The following is a 22,004-nucleotide window of genomic DNA, read 5'->3' as shown; positions in this document are numbered from 1 at the left end:
ACGTTTTTCGTTTTTTTATTGCCTTTTTGTTAATTATTATACATATCTATATATGAGCTAAAACTCTATTTTAAAATAAATACTTTTACTCATATTCATATATACATAATCATATATAATATAGTCAAATATAATCAAATGTTGCAGTAGATTATTTTTATGTAGTTATATTTGAATTTATCTTGTTTTAGAATTTCATACAGAAAAAAAACCTTGTCCAGATCATAACCAGATTGTTTTTATACTAATGAGTTTGGTGTTGATTCCGAGCCAAAGAAGCGGAGAGGTGGATTTAAGACACAATTTATTTAATTACCCAGCAAAAAGTAATGAAAATGTTCTTTTTGGTTCCGGAAGTGGTGCAAAATTAACGCAGAAGCGATGAATTTAACATGGGCTTGTCATAGGACGGAAGTCCTCCATTTCAACAGCCGTTTCACTGAATTTGCATCACTTCTTTAGGTGTGATCCGAATTCAATGATTTAGATGTAAATTAAAAAATTCTGTGATATTTTGTCAAATAAATAATTTTTATAATGTTTTATAATTTTTAATGGATTCTAACACTTGTCGGAAACGTTTGACCTCAAATATTTTCAAAAATTCACAATTTTTTCAGATTGGATTTAGCATTTTTTTCGACAAAATTTAAATGATTTGTACCATTTTATGAATTCTTACTCTGTCTTTAACCCATTTGAAACAAAAAAAATTTGAATAACCCATTAAAAGTATGAAAAAACCAAGTTATAAAAAATTGAATTAAAAGAATTCCCTGGGTAGTTAAAATAAAGAACATCATTGGGAGTGCATCTTCTGGAATTGGTTTTAAAGTTTTGCCTTTGGAAGAACTTTCAATTTTTTTTGCTGGGTAGTTTGTATTCTTCATAAACGTGTTAACCACGAAATTTCCAAATTCATACTTAACAGGTTGGCTGATAAGTTCCCGGTCTAACAAAGAAAAACACATCTTTTTGTCAAAATTTGTTTTTATTATTCAACATAGTTCCCTTCAAGAGCGATACAACGATTATAACGACCTTCCAATTTTTTGATACCATTTTGGTAGTACTCCTTCGGTTTTGCCTCAAAATAGGCCTCAGTTTCGGCGATTACCTCTTCATTGCAGCCAAATTTTTTTCCCTGCGAGCTTCCTTTTGAGGTCTGAGAACAAGAAAAAGTCACTGGGGACCAGATCTGGAGACTACGGTGGGTGGGGAAGCAATTCGAAGCCTAATTCATGAATTTTCGCCATCGTTCTCAATGACTTGTGGCACGGTGCATTGTCTTGGTGGAACAACGCTTTTTTCCTCTTCATATGGGGCCGTTTTGCCGCGATTTCGACCTTCAAACGCTCCAAAAACGCCATATAATAGTCACTGTTGATGGTTTTTCCCTTCTCAAGATAATCGATAAAAATTATTCCATGCGCATCTCAAAAACAGAGGCCATTACTTTGCCAGCGGACTTTTGAGTCTTTCCACGCTTCGGAGACGGTTCACCGGTCGCTGTCCACTCAGCTGACTGTCGATTGGACTCAGAAGTGTAGTGATGGAGCCATGTTTCATCCATTGTCACATATCGACGGAAAAACTAGGGTGTATTACGAGTTAACAGCTTCAAACACCGCTCAGAATCATCAACACGTTGTTGTTTTTGGTCAAATGTGAGCTCACGCGGCACCCATTTTGCACAGAGCTTCCGCATATCCAAATATTGATGAATGATATGACCAACACGTTCCTTTGATATCTTTAAGGCCCCTGCTATTCCGATCAACTTCATTTTACGGTCATTCAAAATCATTTTGTGGATTTTTTTGATGTTTTCGTTGGTAACAACCTCTTTCGGGCGTCCACTGCGTTCACCGTCATACGTGCTCATTTCAATACGCTTGAAATTTGCATACCAATAAATTATTGTTGATTTCCCTGGGACAGAGTCCGGAAACTCATTATCAAGCCAAGTTTTTGCTTCCACCGCATTTTTCCCCTTCAGAAAACAGTATTTTATCAAAACACGAAATTCCTTTTTTTCCATTTTTTTCACAATAACAAAAGTTGCTTCACAAAAGACGCTTTATCACACAAACTAATTGACTTACAGACGTCAAATTTTGACACGAATCATTTGAAGGTTGGTACTAGATAAAAATAATATGCATTTGATACTAGCGACGCCATCTATGTGTCAGGCCAGCCAACCTGTTAAATTATTCCAATCGAGCACAAATCGATTTGCATGGTGTGTAGCGGTATTATTACCAAATCCGTACTTTAGATTTCTTTAAATTAAATGGGCTCGATCATATGAGATGCCCATGATATTAGCAATTTCACACACTTTTATTCGTCGGTCATTTAATACCATATCATGCTCTTTGGCTACAATTTCTGTTGTTGTTGCTGTTTTTGGACGTCCACTACGTGGTTCATCTTCAATGCTTGTACGACCACGTTTAAATTCAGCAACCCAATTTTTTACTGTTGTATATGAAGGAGCACTTTCACCTAACACATTCACCATATCATTATGAATTTCTTGTCCCGTTAAACCTTTTTTATGTAAATATTTAATGACAGCACGTATTGCTAATTTTTCCATTGTAAAAATGTAATTGCGGATTCGTCTTTTTTGAACACCTGTTTTTTCCACTTTAAAAAAATTGCGGATACGTCTTTTTTGAACACCTGTTTCTATATGAAGGAGTTGCCAGATCGAAACAAAATTCAACATGTGTTCATAACAGAAATGGAAGTTTCCAAAACACTTAATTTTTTTTCTGTTTATACCGCGCTGTTTTGTGCTAGGCTAAGAAGTTTCCGAACTACCCCCGTATTACAGGAAAAATGTCTTAAAGACAGTATTCTGCCGCAGACCAGGACCAGCACCATCGCACCCAACACGCGAAGCACCAAGAATGGGTTAACACGGACGTACCTCTCTTAATTTCTACCGCCACCAAAATCTCCGTATCTCAAACCGTTGAGTTGATTTCGTCCCGTTTTTTTTTCACATTGTAGTGTTTGAGCACTTTACCCTGGAATACCTTCACAAATAGCTTTCGTTTTAAATACACTCTGACTGGTCGTAAATTTTATCCGCCATCAAAGCAAGTTTCTCAATTCTCTCTCCACTTACCGAAAGTATTGCTTTTGTAGTTGAGGGAAGACGTTGAATCCATAATGTTCTTAGCAATTATTCAGATATCTTACCGCAAGACAATTCACGCATTTCTCTTAGCAATGCCGAAGGTTTTTTTGTCACCAATACTTACATTTTCCAAAAGTTGTCGTAAACGCTTTTCTTCAGATTCCACAAATTCATTCAATAATGCATCCTTAAGAGTCCTGTACTTATTTTCCTCTGGGGGATTTTCTACAATATGGCTTACATGGTTTAGAATGTTGCTCTCGATTGAACCTACTACTGTGTGGAACTTGGTATCATCAGCAGTAATTCCAGATGTAATAAATTTGGGACTCCAATTGCCGGAACCTTTACCGCAACGCGAGATATTTCTAAATGGTGTTGTCGCCAGGCATTTTGCAAATTTAAATTGATATAACAACGATTTTCGTCGGGGTCGCCAATGTAAAAGCAATAATTTAATTTTTTTACAAATTATGAAAGTCAATTGTCTTGAGAAAATCGTACATAAGTCCAAGGCTACTTAGTTAATCCTAAATTTATATAAAGTACAAACAAATATCACTTGAAATGAAAATAGATAATTTAAAACAAAAAACAAAAGTAGGATTTGAAATAGTGTCGGCACAAGCTTTTTATTAGATAAATATCATGTTTGTTTGACAGAAGTAGCAGTGTGAATTTGGTAATATTTTATCGTCATAATTGCCACAACGTATAAATCCTGTTTGTTTCGGCCCTAGCGTTCGTCTACTCAACTCTCTTTTAGTCCTGACAATAGTTTAGTGTCTGAGTGTACCCTAACCAAACTGACTCTGCGGCACACGCATGTATAAATCTGATGGCAACAAATTTGCTGAACTTTTTGCAGTATTTTTCCATTTGTTCCTCCACCTCTAGAAAAATTGGTAGTAAATATTTTAGATCAAACGTTGACAAGCATTAGAATGCATTAAAAATCATAAAAATTATACAAATTGTTTATTTGGCAATATATCAGAACATTTTTTAATTAACCTCCAAAACAAACTCTATGCAACGGCTGTTGAACTGGTGGACATGCATTCTTTGACAAGCCCATGTTAAATTCATCGCTTTTATGCCAATGTTGCACCACTTCCGGAAACAAAAAGAACATTTTCATTACTTTTTTGGCATCGCTTTTGTACTGGGATACTACTTTATTCAAATGTGACTTAAAATCAGAAAAGAACCGTGTTTGATATAAACTAAATTGGCTGAGTTTTTGGATGAAAAACTATTTGTTTATTGCAAAAATAAACATTTTGTAAAATTTTTTGTTTTTGGTGATAAAAATTTGAAATTTTCGAAGAACTTCAAAAAACTCTAACAAAAGCAAACGTTTTCCAAACGTATTTTTCTTTGCGTGTAAATTGTGAAAATGACTGCTAAATGGGACGCTAAGTAGTCAACCTTTATCAATGGAAAATATTATGGGTTATCCCTGGTAATTCACGCAGAGATGGAGTATGATGACCTCGTACGTGTTTCAATTATTTTTGAATATGGAACATGCCTTCGCAAATTATGTACACATAAAACAAAATTTACGAAAAATTTTTCAATTAAAATCTTAATTGAGTTTAAAAAATATTCAATTAAAAATTTAATTGAATCAACAAATTTTTTAATTGAAATAAAAATCAATCACACAACTTTATAGTATCAATTAATTCTTCAATTGACTTTCAATAAATTTTTTAATTGATACTATCATTTCTGTTATTGAAGACATTTCAATTAAAAAAATAATTGGATATTTTAATTTCGTGATTGAATCAGAAAAATATTGTTTGTGTGTACTTGATTTCGGCAAGCATATTTATGTTTTGCTCTTGACTCTATTATCTGATTATGGGAGTAGGAAAATGTCCTCTCTGATTGGTTAGATTTCTGCTTATATTGTTATACTCGTATCTGATACTTCTTCTCCAATACTATTTACAAGAAAATCTTGGTAAACCTAAATTACAGCGAAAACTCTCAAAATTTGACACTCTGAAAAGTGGACTAGTTTCATGAGATGTTTGCTATGTTATCATATTAAAATTGACCTCTCATAAGTGGACAAAGTTTAGGCTTTTTTCGCCAGTTGGTTGCTGACTCTACCAACTTCGAAGGGCAAATATACAAATAAATCTCTCATTGCCAGTGAGGAAGTGTCCTTTCCCTGTCATGCGAAATATAAAGGGTGGTTAAAATTTCAAGGGCCGATGTTGATTTTGAATAAAACACAAACTATTAAGGAAATTATTGTAATTTTATTTTATTATGATATATTGGTATTACTCAATTATGTATGGAACAAAATATCGGCCAAATGGGCGCCGCGACCTCGGTGGCACACCTTCATCCGATGGTCCAAATGTTCGATGACGCTGAGGCATAATGGAGGTTCTATGCCGTTAATGTGCCGAATTATCTCATCCTTTAGCTCTTGAATTGTTGCTGGCTTATCGACGTACACCTTTTCTTTCAAATAACCCCAAAGAAAAAAGTCCAGCGGTGTCAAATCATATGATCTTGGCGGCCAATTGACATCGCCATTACGTGAGATAACACGGCCATTGAATTTGTTGCGCAAAAGAGCCATTGTTTCGTTAGCTGTGTGGCAAGTGGCACCGTCCTGCTGAAACCACATATCGTCCACATCCATATCTTCCAATTCGGGCCATAAAAAGTTCGTTATCATCTCACGATAGCGAACACCATTCACAGTAACTGCCTGACCGGCCTCATTTTGGAAAAAATACGGCCCGATGATGCCGCCAGCCCACAAACCGCACCAAAGAGTCACTCTTTGTGGGTGCATTGGTTTTTCGACAATCACTCTTGGATTCTCATTCGCCCAAATGCGGCAATTCTGTTTATTGACGGATCCACTGAGGTGAAAATGTGCCTCATCACTGAAGATGATTTTCTTCGAAAATTGATCATCCACTGTTGCCATTTCTTGGAATCATTCTGCCCATTCAGGACGTCCATGGTTCAAATTGAGTAAGTCTGAAATAGAGAAATGTCAAATAAAATTCGGAAAAAGCTGGGCGTTTAGGTGTGGTTCACATTCAATATCGGCCCTTACAATTTAACCAGCTACACCCAGAGAAGGAATATGATCACCTCAAACATGTTTTAAGAGCAAAATGTTATTTTTGGGTGGTGACCATGTAACATGGTTTTCGCAACCATATTATTTTCTCGGAAATCATGTATCTGATTTCGGCAAGCAGGTTATATTTGACGAGAAAATAACATTTTAGTGACAAACATGTTACATGGTCACCATACAAAAATAACATTTTGCTCTTAAAACATGTTTGAGTTGATCATATTCCTTCTCTGCGCGTATGAACTTAAAAATAGGAAATAAAAGTTAAAATTCTATTGATGGTAATCTCATTTTTCTCAATGGCCTATCATCATTTAAAAAGCTCAAGTATCTAAAAGAAAGATATTTAATTGTGAAAATCTGGTAAGTTTTTAATAATCTTAAAATAATTTACTGCAACAATAATCATAATTTTCAAAATTACATACAATTGGTTAAATTCAAATTCTTTTCAATAATAATTAGAACAATTAAAACTAACATTGGCAAATTTTATAAATCATAGCGAAAACATTAATTTAGGTTACAAAATTAGGCTATTACTTTTCTTCCTTCCTTTGTTCTCTTCTTTCTCTCCTCTCTCTCTCTACTACTACTACTACTATAACCTTTGACATAAAAAAACAAGATGTTTGACAAAAACAATTCAAGTACTAATTAATGTTAGTGTGTAAATAATTAAATATTTTTCAAGTAGATAATTTGAGTTTTGAGAATATTTAATAAATTAAACTATAACAAAAGTAATAATAAACAAAAAAAAACCTATAGTATATAGTAATATAAAAATTGTGTAGTATAATTGAAAAATTATTGCAAAAAAAAATTTTTTGTAAATTTTCTAGATATAGAAAATTTATGGAAATTCCACAAATCCAAACAAAACCAACATTAAAATTTAATACAAAATTTCACTAACCACAACAAAAAACGAATATTAAGAAATAAAAACAACATTCATACGTAATCTCGTAATTAGAGTTGACATATATTTGACATACTTTAAATATTCCAGTATTGAACATTTTTTTTTTTAATTTATAAATTTTTGACATATCCTCTTGACTACACATATATACTAACATACATAGATATTTATAATTAAACTAATATTTTCTATAACTTTTATTGTTTTTGAGATCATACTAATACTGTATCATTTTAGATGTGCAACGGGCGAGGCGTGGCCGAACATTATGCTGGCGTGCCTTAAGGGGAGGCCATGCGATGAAGAAGCCGAAAAGGGTGACGAAACTTGTGGCTCCACATTGGCCTATGCCTATTTTGTATCGTTTATATTCTTTTGTTCATTTCTAATGTTGAATTTATTCGTGGCTGTTATTATGGATAATTTCGATTATCTAACAAGAGATTCCAGTATATTGGGCGCCCATCATTTAGACGAATTTGTTCGGATATGGGCTGAATATGATCCAAATGCGACGTAATTATCAATTTAATATAATTAATACAATATATTTCTTAATTTTTTCTAATTGTTACATATATCATAACTATTGTTATATTATAATTATTATTATTATTATTGAATATTATTGTTATTCATTGTTCATTATAGTTATTTATAATTTTGCGATTGTTATTTTTTAGGTTTGCTTTATTACGGCCATTTTCATATAGCTCCGTTAGTCTTTAAATATCAGTTAACAGAAAGTAAATTGCAAATATCTTCTCTCCGGTTAAATTTAACTGAAAAAATTTTCTGCAGCTAAGTTCCTAACTGACATATGGAATATATAGGCAAGATGACAGATCTGTCCATAGTACGTTTTAAAAGTTCGTTAGCTAACGAGCACTAACGGAGCTTCATGAAAATGAGGGTTAATAACATTTTGTTTTTTGTATCATTTGCAATATTGATATTTTATTTAAAATGATTTATGTTTTTAGTTTGCAATTATTAAACTATGAGATAGAGGAGTTCAAATACTAAGAGAATCAATAGTTTGCTATTACTAAACGACAATCAAATAATCCTCCATTTTATTTAATATTTTTGAGGTTTTAAGGGCTATTGTCCCACTTTAGTGTTAAATTTACCACGAGCTTTGATAACGATTCTCACTTTCTGATTATACCTTAAAGTATATAATCTAATTAACCTTGTAAATAGCAAAGAGTATTTTTAGAAAGAGCTAATGCAAAATTTAAAAAAAAAAATTGTTAAAAAGTAGCATTTGCAATAAAATATGCCACATTAATATATGAAAAGCAGCACAATTCTTCATTATGAAAAGATACTGATTAAATGAATTTTATGTTCGTTACTAAATCTCTTTTTAAAGAGTTTAACAATTATTTTAATTCCTTTTCATCGAAAATCTTGCCTTGAAATTAGCTCAGCGGTGTATCTTGGTTTAAACACCATAGACAAGTTTCTTTGCATACTTTAAGGTGTTACATTTCTACTCTCCATTATAGCCTAGTACTAAGATCACGTTTTCGCACGAAAAACTGTTATACTCCATATAAAAAACGTTAGCGCGGAATAAATGGGAAATCTTTGTTTTGAGCATTTTCCAACAAATATTTATACAACCCAGGATTTTCCGAACGAAAAAATAGGCAGGCATATTATTTCGCATAAATAAGTTAACATCCCTGGGTTTTGAGACCCTATTTACGGAGATAGATTAAGATATTCGGTTTTCGCAGAAACGAGCTTAGTACTAAGCATATATGAGAAATGAAAAGTGTTCAAAACAGTGAATGCTTAAAGTATACTATTTCTTAATGCGCCTATTTCGTATACCATTTTAGAAATAATATAAAAGAAATTAATTAATAAGTGGCACAACATAATCAAATAGTGGCAAACAAATAAAAACAAAAAGCATGACATTTAGTGTCATGCTTTTTGTAATAAAATCTTTGGACTCTGTGTTCCTCAACTCGAAAACGGCCATCGACTGCCGCAAATCTATCAATGAGATGGCTGAGCAGCACAATATTCACCTAATATGGGTGCCTGGCCATAGGAACATACCGGGGAACTGCGAAGCAGATGAGCTAGCAAGGCTAGGACCTACCTTACATATTCCAGGGGAACTAGAATCTCTTGGTATGCCTCTAGCTACCTGCAAGCTCTTACTGCATGAGAAGGCTCTCATGATGGCAAATGTTCGATGGGAGAATTGCAAGGGTTGTAACGACACCAAGCAAATATGGTCCCATTTAAACTTCAACCGCACACTAGATATATTAGTGTTCTCGAGACGCCAGATATCACTCCTGATATCTGCTATAACGGGTCGCTGCCTGATAGGCGATTTTACAAAAACTATTGGTGCGAAGTATAATGACTATTGTATGAGTTGTCATGATGCGGAGGAAAAGGAATCAATAAAACACCTCTTGTGTGAGTGTCCTGCATATTGTGTATGGCGTAAGCAAATTTTAGGGGCATATAGCTTCAGATTACTGGCGGACCTGGAAAACGTTAACTTAAGCAGTCTGCTAATGTTTTTGGAACAATCTGGTTGGTTCAACAGAAGAAAATAATCGAGAAGGTTCAGCGGTTAAAACTAGAAGTGCCCATATGTAATAGGTACTTTTAGTTAATGTGGTATCACAATATCACTGAATAGTCTAAGTGAGCCTGATTCTTAATCGGGCTGCCACTTTAACCTAACTTAACCTATGACATTTAGTGTTTCAAAAGTGTCACAGAAAAGGGATTATAATCAGAATCAAAAAATTCGAAAACCTTACGAATTTTTCAAAATTTAAAAACATCGAGTTTTGGACTTTTTAAAAACTTAGGTTAGATTATGTTTGGTATAGCGGCAGCCCTATATTTAAGGCTCACTTCGAATAATCGGACCATTGTGATACTCTCTTATCAATGAGTGCTGTCCGATTCTATGTTAAGCTCACTGACAAGGGACGTACTTCTTATAATCGACTATTTGAAAATATGGAAGGAAAATCGGAAAAGTCGATTTTTTGAAAATTTGGAAAATGCAACTTTTCGTATTTTCGAATTTTTTAGAAATTGGAAAAATCAAGTTTCTCACTTTTTTACAAATTCGTATTAATTGTATGTCTATACATACCTTTCAAAATAATTTCTTAAATCAATTATAACGTCTACAGACACACTTAGATTTATATTTGCATAACATTCCCTTTTTAACCCAATATCGAATTTTTCCTTGAGTCGATAAGTCGAATTTGAAGATTATTGAATTTAAATCGAATTGGAAAACTTCGATAGGTCGAAAAGTCGATTTTCGACACTGTCGTAAAAGAAAAAATAGGAACTAAATCCACTTGTAACTGATTAAAAAAGTTTTAAACTTTTTATGGAAATTTAATTTAATTTAACCTAACAATTATTTTACAAACAAACCTCCCAAAATCACTCCCCGAAGTTGACAGCCCTATGTACGTCCAAATAAAACAAAAAATCTTCCGAAACGAAATTTTAGAGAAAACAAATTTCATTTGGATATAAAGTATTTCTTTAGCAATGGTTAGCATGCCTGCCTTGCATACACATGGTTGTGGGTTCAAACCCAGTTTCGACCAAACACCAACAAGTTTTTTTAGCGGTGGATTATCTTACCTCAGTAATGTTGAGTCATTATACAAAGCTTCTCTCAGTGGTCTCACTCCAATGTCGAACGCCGTTCGGACTCGGCTATAAAAAGAAGGTCCCTTCTCATTGAGCTTAACATAAAATCAGGCAATACTCAGTGATAAGATAGAAGTTCACCACTATGGTATCACAATGGACTGAATAGTCTAAGTGAGCCTGAAATCTCGGGCTGCCATTATACCTAACCTAAAGTATTTCTGTACACTGAAAAAACAGTGAACCCACCAGGAAGAAAACTTTCGGTTAATTTTAGAAAATTTTATTTTTTGTTTTTGCAGTATTACTAACGCTACCATCACGCCGATATCACAAAAATAAGTAAATATTTGTCGACGAATTCAAGAAAATGTATTAGACATAATTAGGTTTTTTCATTTGTTAAAGAAAATTTTGTAGTTTGAAGGAGAAAAATTGGACTTCAAAATTGCAAGAATGTCTTTAGTGACATACGAAGTTCATCATGAAGTCGTTTGTAGTAAAATTTACACATTACAAGAAATGAGAAATACGAATTTAGTAAATCTTTATGCTTAATTTGTGTTTAATTTTTTTCCCGTTTTTAGTTAATTTAACTAACGTACGCAAAAAATTATTAGAATAAAGGAAACTTTCTCCAAACATAATAATTCCATGAACTAACATAAAATAAAGTTAAATTGGCTTTAGTGAAATAGAGAGTTCAATTTTTTTGAGTGTAGGAGCAAAAATAAAACGAACGATTATATCTAATATTCTTTGGAAAGGAAAAATCTTCTTTCAGTGTAGTATCGCAGTTCACCTACTACAGAATGTTGTCATAACGACGTTTGCATACTTTCAGGCGCCACATGTGTTAAGGCACCAACTACGTCCGAAATCTATTGGGGAATCTGGATAAAAATTAATAAAATGTGTGATACAAATTTGTCGAAAAATATTTACTTATTTATGTGGAATAGGCGTGACATCTGCGTTTTATAAAATTAACCTAAATATTATAAAATTTACTAAAATTTTCCTTCCTGGTGGGTTCACTGTTATCTTATGACTTTGTACGATATTTTGGAAAAAAACTGAAAATGCCGTCTAAACTGCCAAGAAGATAAATGTCAACATTTCTCTGTAATGAGCATACACAGCACAAATCGAAAAAATTTTGTTTTGAGAATATTTTCTTAGGCCTAAAACATATAAACTTGAAATTAAATTTCCACTCACTTTGATGAGAAGCTAAAATTGAAAGTCGGAATATGATTTTTTTTCGTTATAGGAAAAATAAAGGGGGGGATAAATATTGCAAAAAATCGTATCACGGTTTTTGATGAGAAGCTAAAATTGAAAGTCGGAATATGATTTTTTTTTCGTTATAGGAAATATAAAGGGGGGATAAATATTTCAAAAAATCGTATCACGGTTTTTCAATGGACTCCTAATCTCTATTTCTTACTTGTGTTCATAGTTATTTGGTGTTGTAATTTGTAGATTGTTGTTTAACTAAATTTAAATGTTTTATTTGTAATTGGCGTATTTAAAAAAAAAATGTAAAATCTATTTATTTGCTTATCATAATTAAATATTGTTAAGCTTCTTTACAAAAACCACAATACACTTTATTTTCACACTTTTAAGTTTCATTAAAAATCAACACAAAATTTTACACTTAAAAGAAAAGCAATGCTGCAAACTAAGCTTTCAAGCGTTTATATTAAATGATTATTATTTGATCGTATTTGTTTCATATACACAAAAATAAAAACAACTAAAAAAAACAACCAACGTCACAAAATACTAAACTCCAATAAAACCAAAAAAGGTAAAAAAAAAACTTTTACGCTCAATATGAGCTTAAAGAATAAGCTTAAGTAACTCCTCAAAAAGCCCAAACCGATTCCTTTACTAAAAGCTAAAAACCTTTATGACAAGCTCTAGCCTACCTATAATAATCCTTCAAGTATTTAAGCTTTTATTGCTAGAAAGTTACCACTCCAATAATGAATAAAAATAGCAGCCTATTAAACAAAAACCTTCAAAATCCTTTCGTATCTCTTATCGTAATAAGTAATACCACATGCACTATCACAAGCTTAAAGCTTTTCCATAACAAACAACCAAAAAAAAAACTTGCCACAAAACACGAAACTTGTTTTTTTTCCTACTACTTAACGAAACTTTTAAATATTACAAAGCCTTCCTTAACTACTTGCCACAATAACAAAATACAAATCGTATTTGTACTGTATCGTACTATATCATTATTCGTTTTATCAGTACTTTTTTTTTAATTTGTAAATTAACATCTCGATGTTGTTGCAAATATCTGTGTGTGTGTGTGTATGAGTTTTTGTCTATCTGTCTCTGTATGTCTTTTGTGTATACTTGCTAATATTTGATTTGTTCCACAATGAGTATCAAAACAACAAGAGATGCATTTTTTCTTAAAAACCAAAAAAGAAAAACAACTACCAAAATTCTAAATTTGTCTCTTTAATTTCAAATTTATCTCCAAATTTTTGCTATGGGGTTTTCTACTACGGCTCATCTTCGATATCGTTTTATCGATTACTATCTCTGTATATAGTGGTCGAATACTCTATACGGAAATGTATGACATGTTGAAAAATATGGATCCTCCATTGGGGTTCGGTAACAAATGTCCCAACCGCCTCGCCTTCAAGAAATTAATACGTATGAATATGCCCCTGGATGATGAGTTGAGAGTGCAGTTTACGACGACGTTATTTGCATTGATTCGTGAGAATCTTAGTATAAAAATGAGAGCGGGTAAGTACAACTTTAAATTGCATAAATATTAAAACTAGCTGCCCCATAAATATGCGTGCTATTCAATAAGTCAGACAATATTATCGAGGACAAATTTAACTTTTCCAAAAAAATCTATAGCAAATGCGTCTTTCCCAAATTTTAAAAGTAAGCATATTTTTTTTTTTTTAACCATACACAATAAAAAGTGAACCCTACACGCAAAAAAATAATTCATTCCGTCCAAACGAAATTTTAGACAAGTATATACGGCCGTAAGTTCGGCCAGGCCGAATCTTATGTACCCTCCACCATGGATTGCGTAGAAACTTCTACGAAAGACTGTCATCCACAAATTCCAACTCACTCGGATGAAATTTACTCCTCTCCAAAACCAAATCTCGGGATCGGTTTATATGGGGGCTATAAATGATTATGGACTGATAGGAACCAATTCCTGCATGGTTGTTGATACCATATACTAACATCACGTACCAAATTTCAACCGAATGGGAAGGTGGTCAAATTTCAGCCGGATCGGATGGTTGTTAGAGACCATATACTAACACCATATACCAAATTTCAGCCGGATCGGATGAAATTTGCTTCTCTTAGAGGCCTCGCAAGCCAAATTTGGGGGTCTGTTTATATGGGGGCTGTACGTAAAAGTGGACCGATATGGCCCATTTGCAATACCATCCGACCTACATCAATAACAACTACTTGTGCCAAGTTTCAAGTCGATAGCTTGTTTCGTTCGGAAGTTAGCGTGATTTCAACAGACGGACGGACGGACGGACATGCTCAGATCGACTCAGAATTTCACCACGACCCAGAATATATATACTTTATGGGGTCTTAAATCAATATTTCGATGTGTTACAAACGGAATGACAAAGTTAATATACCCCCCATCCTATGGTGGAGGGTATGAAAAACAAAGATCGTTTCTAATTTGCTTTCCCTGGTAACTTTCCCTTAAGTATGAAAGAGGTCCAATTAGAAATGGGAAAGGACACTATTCTGGCAAAAGTTACCTTACTACAGTAAACGTAATTCATTGGCTATAGAGGATGAGTGCATTTTTTATGGGAACAGGCTAGTTATACCTAATAGGTTGATTGAAAAGGTATTAGATATGTTGCATGAGGGTCATGTGGGTGTTGTTAGAATGAAGCAAGTTGCTGGTAGCTATGTTTGGTGGTCGGGGATCGACAGCATGATTGAGATATTTGTTAGAAACTGTCACAGTTGTCAGGCTATGCAGAACGCACCCAAACCAATTTTGAATAAGTGGAAGGATGCTGAATATCCATTCCACAGAATTCACATAGATTTCTGTAAAATCGCGAACATAACGCTATTGGTTTTAGTCGACGCTTATAGTAAGTGTATAGAATGTGTTATTTTGGAAAGGACGACGCAAAGACAGTATGTCAGTCTTTAAGGAATATTTTCGTAACTTTTGGCTTACCAACAATTTTAGTAAGTGATAATAGGCCACCCTTTGGCTCCGACCAATTCATTAGGTTTTGTATATGTATATGAAATATATGATTGATCAAAAGACTGCGAATCTACCTTGGGAACTCAAATTGAACAACTTCTTGATGAATTATCGGAATAAACCCTCAAAAGCAACAAAAGCATCACCAGCAAGCTTGATGTTTAAATTTAAACCTAGATCACTGCTAGATATTTTAATTGAAAAAGAGAAAGAAGATAGTTGTATCAATGTGACAGATAGAGTACAAAATCCAAAAACGACTAAGTTATTGCCTCAGAATAGAACTTTTAAAAAACGAGATAATTCTGTATCGAAATGTGTTTTCGAATGATGTTAAGTGGATTCCTGGAAGGATATTTAAAAAGCTAAGTAATTTAAGATATATAGTTATTGTTAATGGCACCCAAAAACACGCTTATATTGATCAGATACGAAAATCCAATACCAAAAGGGCACCAGGAAAGCCTTTAACTTTTTGTCAAGGAATAAAGAGTAAAAAGAGATTAAGATCAGAAAGTGATTCCACACTGTTAGAAAAATATGTTTTTCATATGTTCCGATATAATCAAAATGTGTTTCGGGCACAATTTTAAAACACAATATATTTAAGTGCAAACATGTAATGTTCCTAAACGAACACTAAATGTTTGGGACATCTATGTTAATATGTTAGAATATATTATGTTTGTGGCATGAATGTTTCATAAAAATCATATGTGTGAATGCAAACATATATAAATTTACAAATTTCGACTAAACATACATATGTTGTGATATTTTATTCAAAGCGACAGATAGAGTATAGAGAGAAATAGAGATGGAAACCGGGAGAGTTGACGAAAGATATCAATATAACACAGCAAAAGAGTCAAAAGAGATCAATTCCTTTGAAACCGCTTGTATGTTGTTTCGGAAAACTGTTTTATGATAAGGCCAAAAATTTGATATGCTTAAGTCTAAATATTATTTAATTTGAATAAAGAGAATAGACATTCGGGACCAAGAAAAACAAACAGCATATGTTTTCGCCTTGAGAGCAGCATTTTATGTATGTACATGTGTTTTGTTTATCATTTTGGCATTATGGGCACAATTTTTTTCTTGGTTCGTTAAAAGAAATCAGGGGTCTTCATAAAAATAACGAAAGGGCACTATACTCTTTTTAGAGTTGGGACAGTAAAATGAAATAAGGAGGAAATAGTGAAAAATTACACAGTAAAATGTAAAAAAAAACTTTAGTTCCTCTTTATTAAAAAGTAGTCCACGAGGAGTTGACGGACACCATCAAATATAAAAGCGGGCATTAAGTTCGAGTTTTACAGCTAAAACAATTTAAAAAGTTTATTTTCTTTAAAATGAATTATTAAAGAAAAATAAAAGGCATTTTAGAGCGATGGTGTTAAATGCTAGTAAAAAACTGTTCACGCCTAAATAAATTTATGTTATTATTATAAAATTTTTTATGTATGTTTATACTCGACTCCACGTTCTTCTTTTGTTAGAGTTTTTGAATTCCTTCCAAATTTTAAAGTTTTGTACCCAAAACAGTTTTTTGTTACAAAATTGTTATTTTTGCAATAAAAAAATAATATTTTATCAAAAAATCAGTCAATTTCGTTTATATCAAGCACTGTTACTGACTATAAATCTTTAATAACCCACATTTCGAAGTTTCATTATAAAAATTTAATATAGTATAAATATAAATGTGTAAATTAAAAAAAAAAGTGTTCGATCGGATCAGGGATTGAACCCACGACCCTTTGCATGCAAGGCAGACATGTTAACCACTGCTCCACGTGGCAAACAAATGTATGTTTCTGTTAAATAATATTATGTTTGCATGGGCTCGTGGGCGCTGCAAACTATGCTATATAAATATAACTTATAACGATAATTATCTACTGGTGACTATAACAGCTACGTAGTCCAGTGGATAGTGTGTTGGCTTACAAACTGTATGGTCCTTGGTTCGATTCTCCGTGCAGGCAAAAGGTAAAATTTAAAATATTTATAAAAGTGAATAATTTCTTCCCAAGAACTAAAATATTTCGTGAAAGTGAAAATTACGAGTATGTTAGGCAATGAGCACAATCGTCTTTGGGAAAAATTCTTCCAAGCATATAATATTTTTGGGCTCAAAATGCTTCCAAACATATAAAATGTTCACATAAAACAAATATATTAATGTTTCGGCAGTATCCAATAATATATGTGCTTCCTGCAAAATATGTTTGGAACATATGTAAAAGAAGCGATTTTTTTTGAGGGTGCATGAGTCCAAGATTAACAAGAAGCAAATCAATAAAATTACGAGAAGAGGAACTAGATGTTATGATGAATGATTTATTTTTGTAGTGTATGTTGTCAATGGACATATTAGCTGGAAGTTTATCTGGAAGAAAAATATTTACTTTTTATGATTAACGTTTATTCTTTTCCAGCATGTAAAAACAATTTCATAAAAACGAACTCAAAAAAAAAAAACATTTTTTTTCTAGATAATTGCCTCACATGTTTTTCACTTCCAAGAGATTTTTTTAGTTATTAGCAACTTTTTCTGTAATACGAGTATGTGTCTGGTACATGAACGAGGCACACCAAAAATTGTATATGTTTACATCTAAACATTATTGAATTTACACATCCATGTTGTATTCTTTTTGTGGTTGATATTTTCCGATTAGGAAAAAGTAATAAAATAGCGGAGAGCATTAACATTTTATGAACAGATTTATTTAAAAAACTAACTTATAATACCCTGTTCCACAGTGTGGCGCAGGGTATAACAACTAAGGAAAGTCTAAAGTCGGGCGGGGCCGAATTTGATAGACTTCTACAAAATCTATAGAGTCAAAATTTAAGTCGGCTTAGTGCATTAGCCGTGGAACACAATGTTAGTAAAAAAGAACAAGTATATACAGCAGTAAGTTCGGCCGGGCCGAATCTTAAATACCCACCACCATGAACCAAATATTAGGGTTTCCTTTGAAATTTCATGAGGGCTTGAGGACACTTCCCGAAGTTAAATTTAAAGATTTCACCTATGAGGACTATATCAGATTCTGGATTTATAAGAACCATTTTTGTTTGAGTTTTAGAGGAGTCATTAACATCTCTTGTAAGTGTGCAAGAAAATTATAAAATAACGTCTTGATTTGAAATCTTAAATCTGTAGATTTTCACCCGAGAAGAAAAATCTGGAAATTTTACATTGAGTTTCAAGCAATTTTCATGAGCAGTACGCCTTCTATACCCTCAATAATTGAAGTCGGTCTATATGGGGGCATTACCAAATGGACCGATAAAAACTTAATCCGATACACGTTTTTGTGAGCCTAAAATACCAGAATATTTACAATTTCAGGCAAATCAGATAAAAACTACGGTTTCTAGAAACCCAAGAAGTTAAATCGGGAGATCGTTCTTATGGGGGCTATACTAAAATATGGACCGATACTCACCGTTTTCGGTACACCTCTTTATGACCCGAAAATACCTCTAGATTTCCAATTTCACGCAAATAGGATAAAAACTTCGGATTCTAGAAGCCCAAGAAGTAAAATCGGGAAATCGGTCTATATGGGGGCTATACCAAAATATGGACCGATACTCACCATTTTCAGCACACCTCTTTATGGTCCTAAAATACCTCTAGATTTCCAATTTCAGACAAATTGGATAAAAATACGGTTTCTATAAACCCAAGATGTAAAATCGGGAGATAGGTCTATATGTGGGCTATACCAAAACATGGAACGATACGGACCATTTTCGGCACACCGTTTGATGGTCCTCAAGTACCTCTAGATTTTCAATTTCAGGCAAATTGGATAAAAGCAACGATTTCTATAAGCCCAAGACCCCAAATCGGGAGGTCGATTTATATGGGGACCATACCAAAACATGGACCGATGCTCACCATTTTTGGCACACCTCTTTACGGTTCTAAAGTACCTCTCGATTTCCAATTTCAGGTAAATTGGATAAAAACTGCGTTTTCTTTAAGCCCAAGAATTAAAATCGGGAGATCGCTCTATATGGGGACAAAACGTGGACCGATACTCACCATTTTTGGCACACCTCTTTATGGTCATAAAATACATCTAGATTTAAGATTTCAGGCGAATTGGATAAAAACTACGATTTCTATAAGCCCAAGACCCCAAATCGGGAGGTCGATTTATATGGGGACTATATCAAAACCTGGACCCATATAGCCCATCTTCGAACTTGACCTGCCTGCAGACAAAAGACGAGTTTGTGCAAAATTTCAACACGATTGCTTCAGACAGACAGACGGACATCGTTATATCGTCTTAGAATTTCTCCCTGATCAAGGATATATATACTTTATATAGTCGGAAATCGATATTTCGATGTGTTACAAACGGAATGACAAACTTATTATACCCCCGTCACCATTCTATGGTGGTGGGTATAACAAGCAAGGAAAGTCTAAAGTCGGGCGGGGCCGACTATATTATACCCTGCACAACTAGATCTAAATTTTCGATACCATATAGAAAGGTTTGTCCCAAATACATTTAAATACCACTTGACAGAATTTGATAGACTTCTACAAAATCTATAGACTCAAAATTTAAGTCGGTTAATGCACTAGGATGCAACACAATGTTAGTAAAAAATTCTGGGAAACATTAAAATCTGAAGCAATTTTAAGGAAACTTCGCAAAATTTTATTTATGATTTATCGCCCGATATATATGTATAAGAAGTTTACGAAAATTAGAGTCATTTTTACAACTTTTCGACTAAGCAGTGAAAATTTTGCAAGGAAAATGTTGGTATTTTGACCATTTTTGTCGAAATCACAAAAACATATATATGGGAGCTATATCTAAATCTGAACTGATTTCAACCAAATTAGGCAGCCATAGCATCAATGCTAATTGTACTTCCAATGCAAAATTTCAACTAAATCGGAGTTAAAAACTGGCCTCTGTAGTCATATGAGTGTAAATCGGGCGAAAGCTATATATGGGATATATATCTAAATCTGAACCGATTTCAACCAAATTTGGCAAGCATAGCTACAATGCAAATTCTACTCCCTGTGCAAAATTTCAACTAAATCGGAGTAAAAGATTGGCCACTGTGGTTGTATGAGTGTAAATCGAGCGAACGATATATATGGGAGCTATATCTAAATCTGAACCGATTTCAATAAAATTTGGCACACTTGACTATAGTACTAATTGTTCTTCTTGTGCAAAATTTTAAGCAAATTAGGATAAAACTCTGACTTCTGGGGCCATATAAGTCCATATCGGGCGAAATATATATATATGGGAGCTATATCTAAATCTGAACCGATTTCTTTCAAAATCAATAGTGTTCTATTCTGAGCCAAACACATACTTGTGCCAAATTCGAAGTCGATTGGCCTAAAACTGCGACCTAGCCTTGATTACAAAAATGTGTTCACGGACAGACGGACATGGCTATATAGATTCAGGAGCCCACCCCAAGCATTTTTGCCAAAGACACCATGTGTCTATCTCGTCTCCTTCTGGGTGTTGCAAACATATGCACTAACTTATAATACCCTGTTCCACAGTGTGGCGCAGTGTATAATAACGAAATAGTGCTCTAAGACCCCATAAAGTATACATATTCTGGGTCGTGGTGAAATTCTGAGTCGATCTGAGCATGTCCGTCCGTCCGTCCGTCTATTGAAATCACGCTAACTTCCGAACGAAACAAGCTATCAACTTAAAACTTGGCACAAGTAGTTGTTATTGATGTAGGTCGGATGATATTGCAAATGGGCCATATCGGTCCACTTTTACGTATAGCCCCCATATAAACCGATCCCCAAATTTGGTTTGCGAATCCTCTAAGAGAAGCAAATTTCATCCGATCCGGCTGAAATTTGGTACATGGTGTTAGTATATGGTCTCTAACAACCGTGCAAAAATTGGTCCACATCGGTGTATAATTATATATAGCCCCCGTATAAACCGATCCCCCGATTTGGCTTGCAGAGCCTCTAAGAGAAGCAAATTTCATCCGATCCGGCTGAAATTTGGTATATGGTGTTAGTAACAACCATGCAAAAATTGGTCAACATCGGTCTATAATTATATATAGCCCCCATATAAACCGATCCCCAGATTTGGTTTGCGGAACCTCAAAGAGAAGCAAATTTCATCCGATCCGGCTGAAATTTGGTACATGGTGTTAATATATGGTCTCTAACAACCGTGCAAAAATTGGTCCACATCGGTCCATAATTATATATAGCCCCCATATAAACCGATCCCCCGATTTGGCTTGCAGAGCCTCTAAGAGAAGCAAATTTCATCCGATCCGGCTGAAATTTGGTACATGCTGTAAGTATATGGTCTCTAATGACCATGCAAAAATTGGTCAACATCGGTCCATAATTATATATAGCCGCCATATAAACCGATCCCCAGATTTGACCTCCGGAGCCCCTTGGAAGAGCAAAATTCATCCGATTCGGTTGAAATTTGGTACGTGATGTTAGTATATTGTATCCAACAACCATGCAGGAATTGGTTCATATCAGTCCATAATTATGTATAGCTCCCATATAAACCGATCCCCAGATTTGACCTCCGACGCCTTATGGAGATGCAAAATTCATCCGATCTGGTTTTGTAAGTGGTGGTAGTATATGATATATAACAACCATGCCAAAAGTGGTCCATATCAGTCCATAATCATATATATCCCCCATATAAACCGATCCGAGATTTGGTTTTGGAGCCTCTTGGAGGAGCAAATTTCATCCGAGTCAGTTGAAATTTGGTACATTGTGCTAGTATATGGCCGTTAACAACCATGCCTAACTAGGTCCATATCGGTC

At 33.9% G+C, this 22,004-nt stretch overlaps 1 protein-coding gene across 1 annotated transcript in view; it reads left to right on the top strand.

Moving 5' to 3' along the window:
- Positions 1-22,004, top strand: part of cac (calcium voltage-gated channel subunit cacophony) — a 289,864-nt gene that overhangs the window by 201,594 nt on the left and 66,266 nt on the right. The window contains exons 21-22 of the mRNA XM_075299357.1: positions 7,447-7,725; positions 13,460-13,662. Of these exons, the coding sequence (XP_075155472.1) occupies positions 7,447-7,725; positions 13,460-13,662 (482 nt within the window). The remainder of the gene's footprint in view (positions 1-7,446; positions 7,726-13,459; positions 13,663-22,004) is intronic.

This window comes from Haematobia irritans, chromosome 3 (genome assembly GCF_050003625.1).
Source record: "Haematobia irritans isolate KBUSLIRL chromosome 3, ASM5000362v1, whole genome shotgun sequence".
Classification (NCBI taxonomy): Eukaryota; Metazoa; Arthropoda; class Insecta; order Diptera; family Muscidae; genus Haematobia; species Haematobia irritans.
The sequence above is the reverse complement of the archived record's forward strand: the minus strand, read 5'-3'. Positions and strand labels throughout refer to the sequence as shown.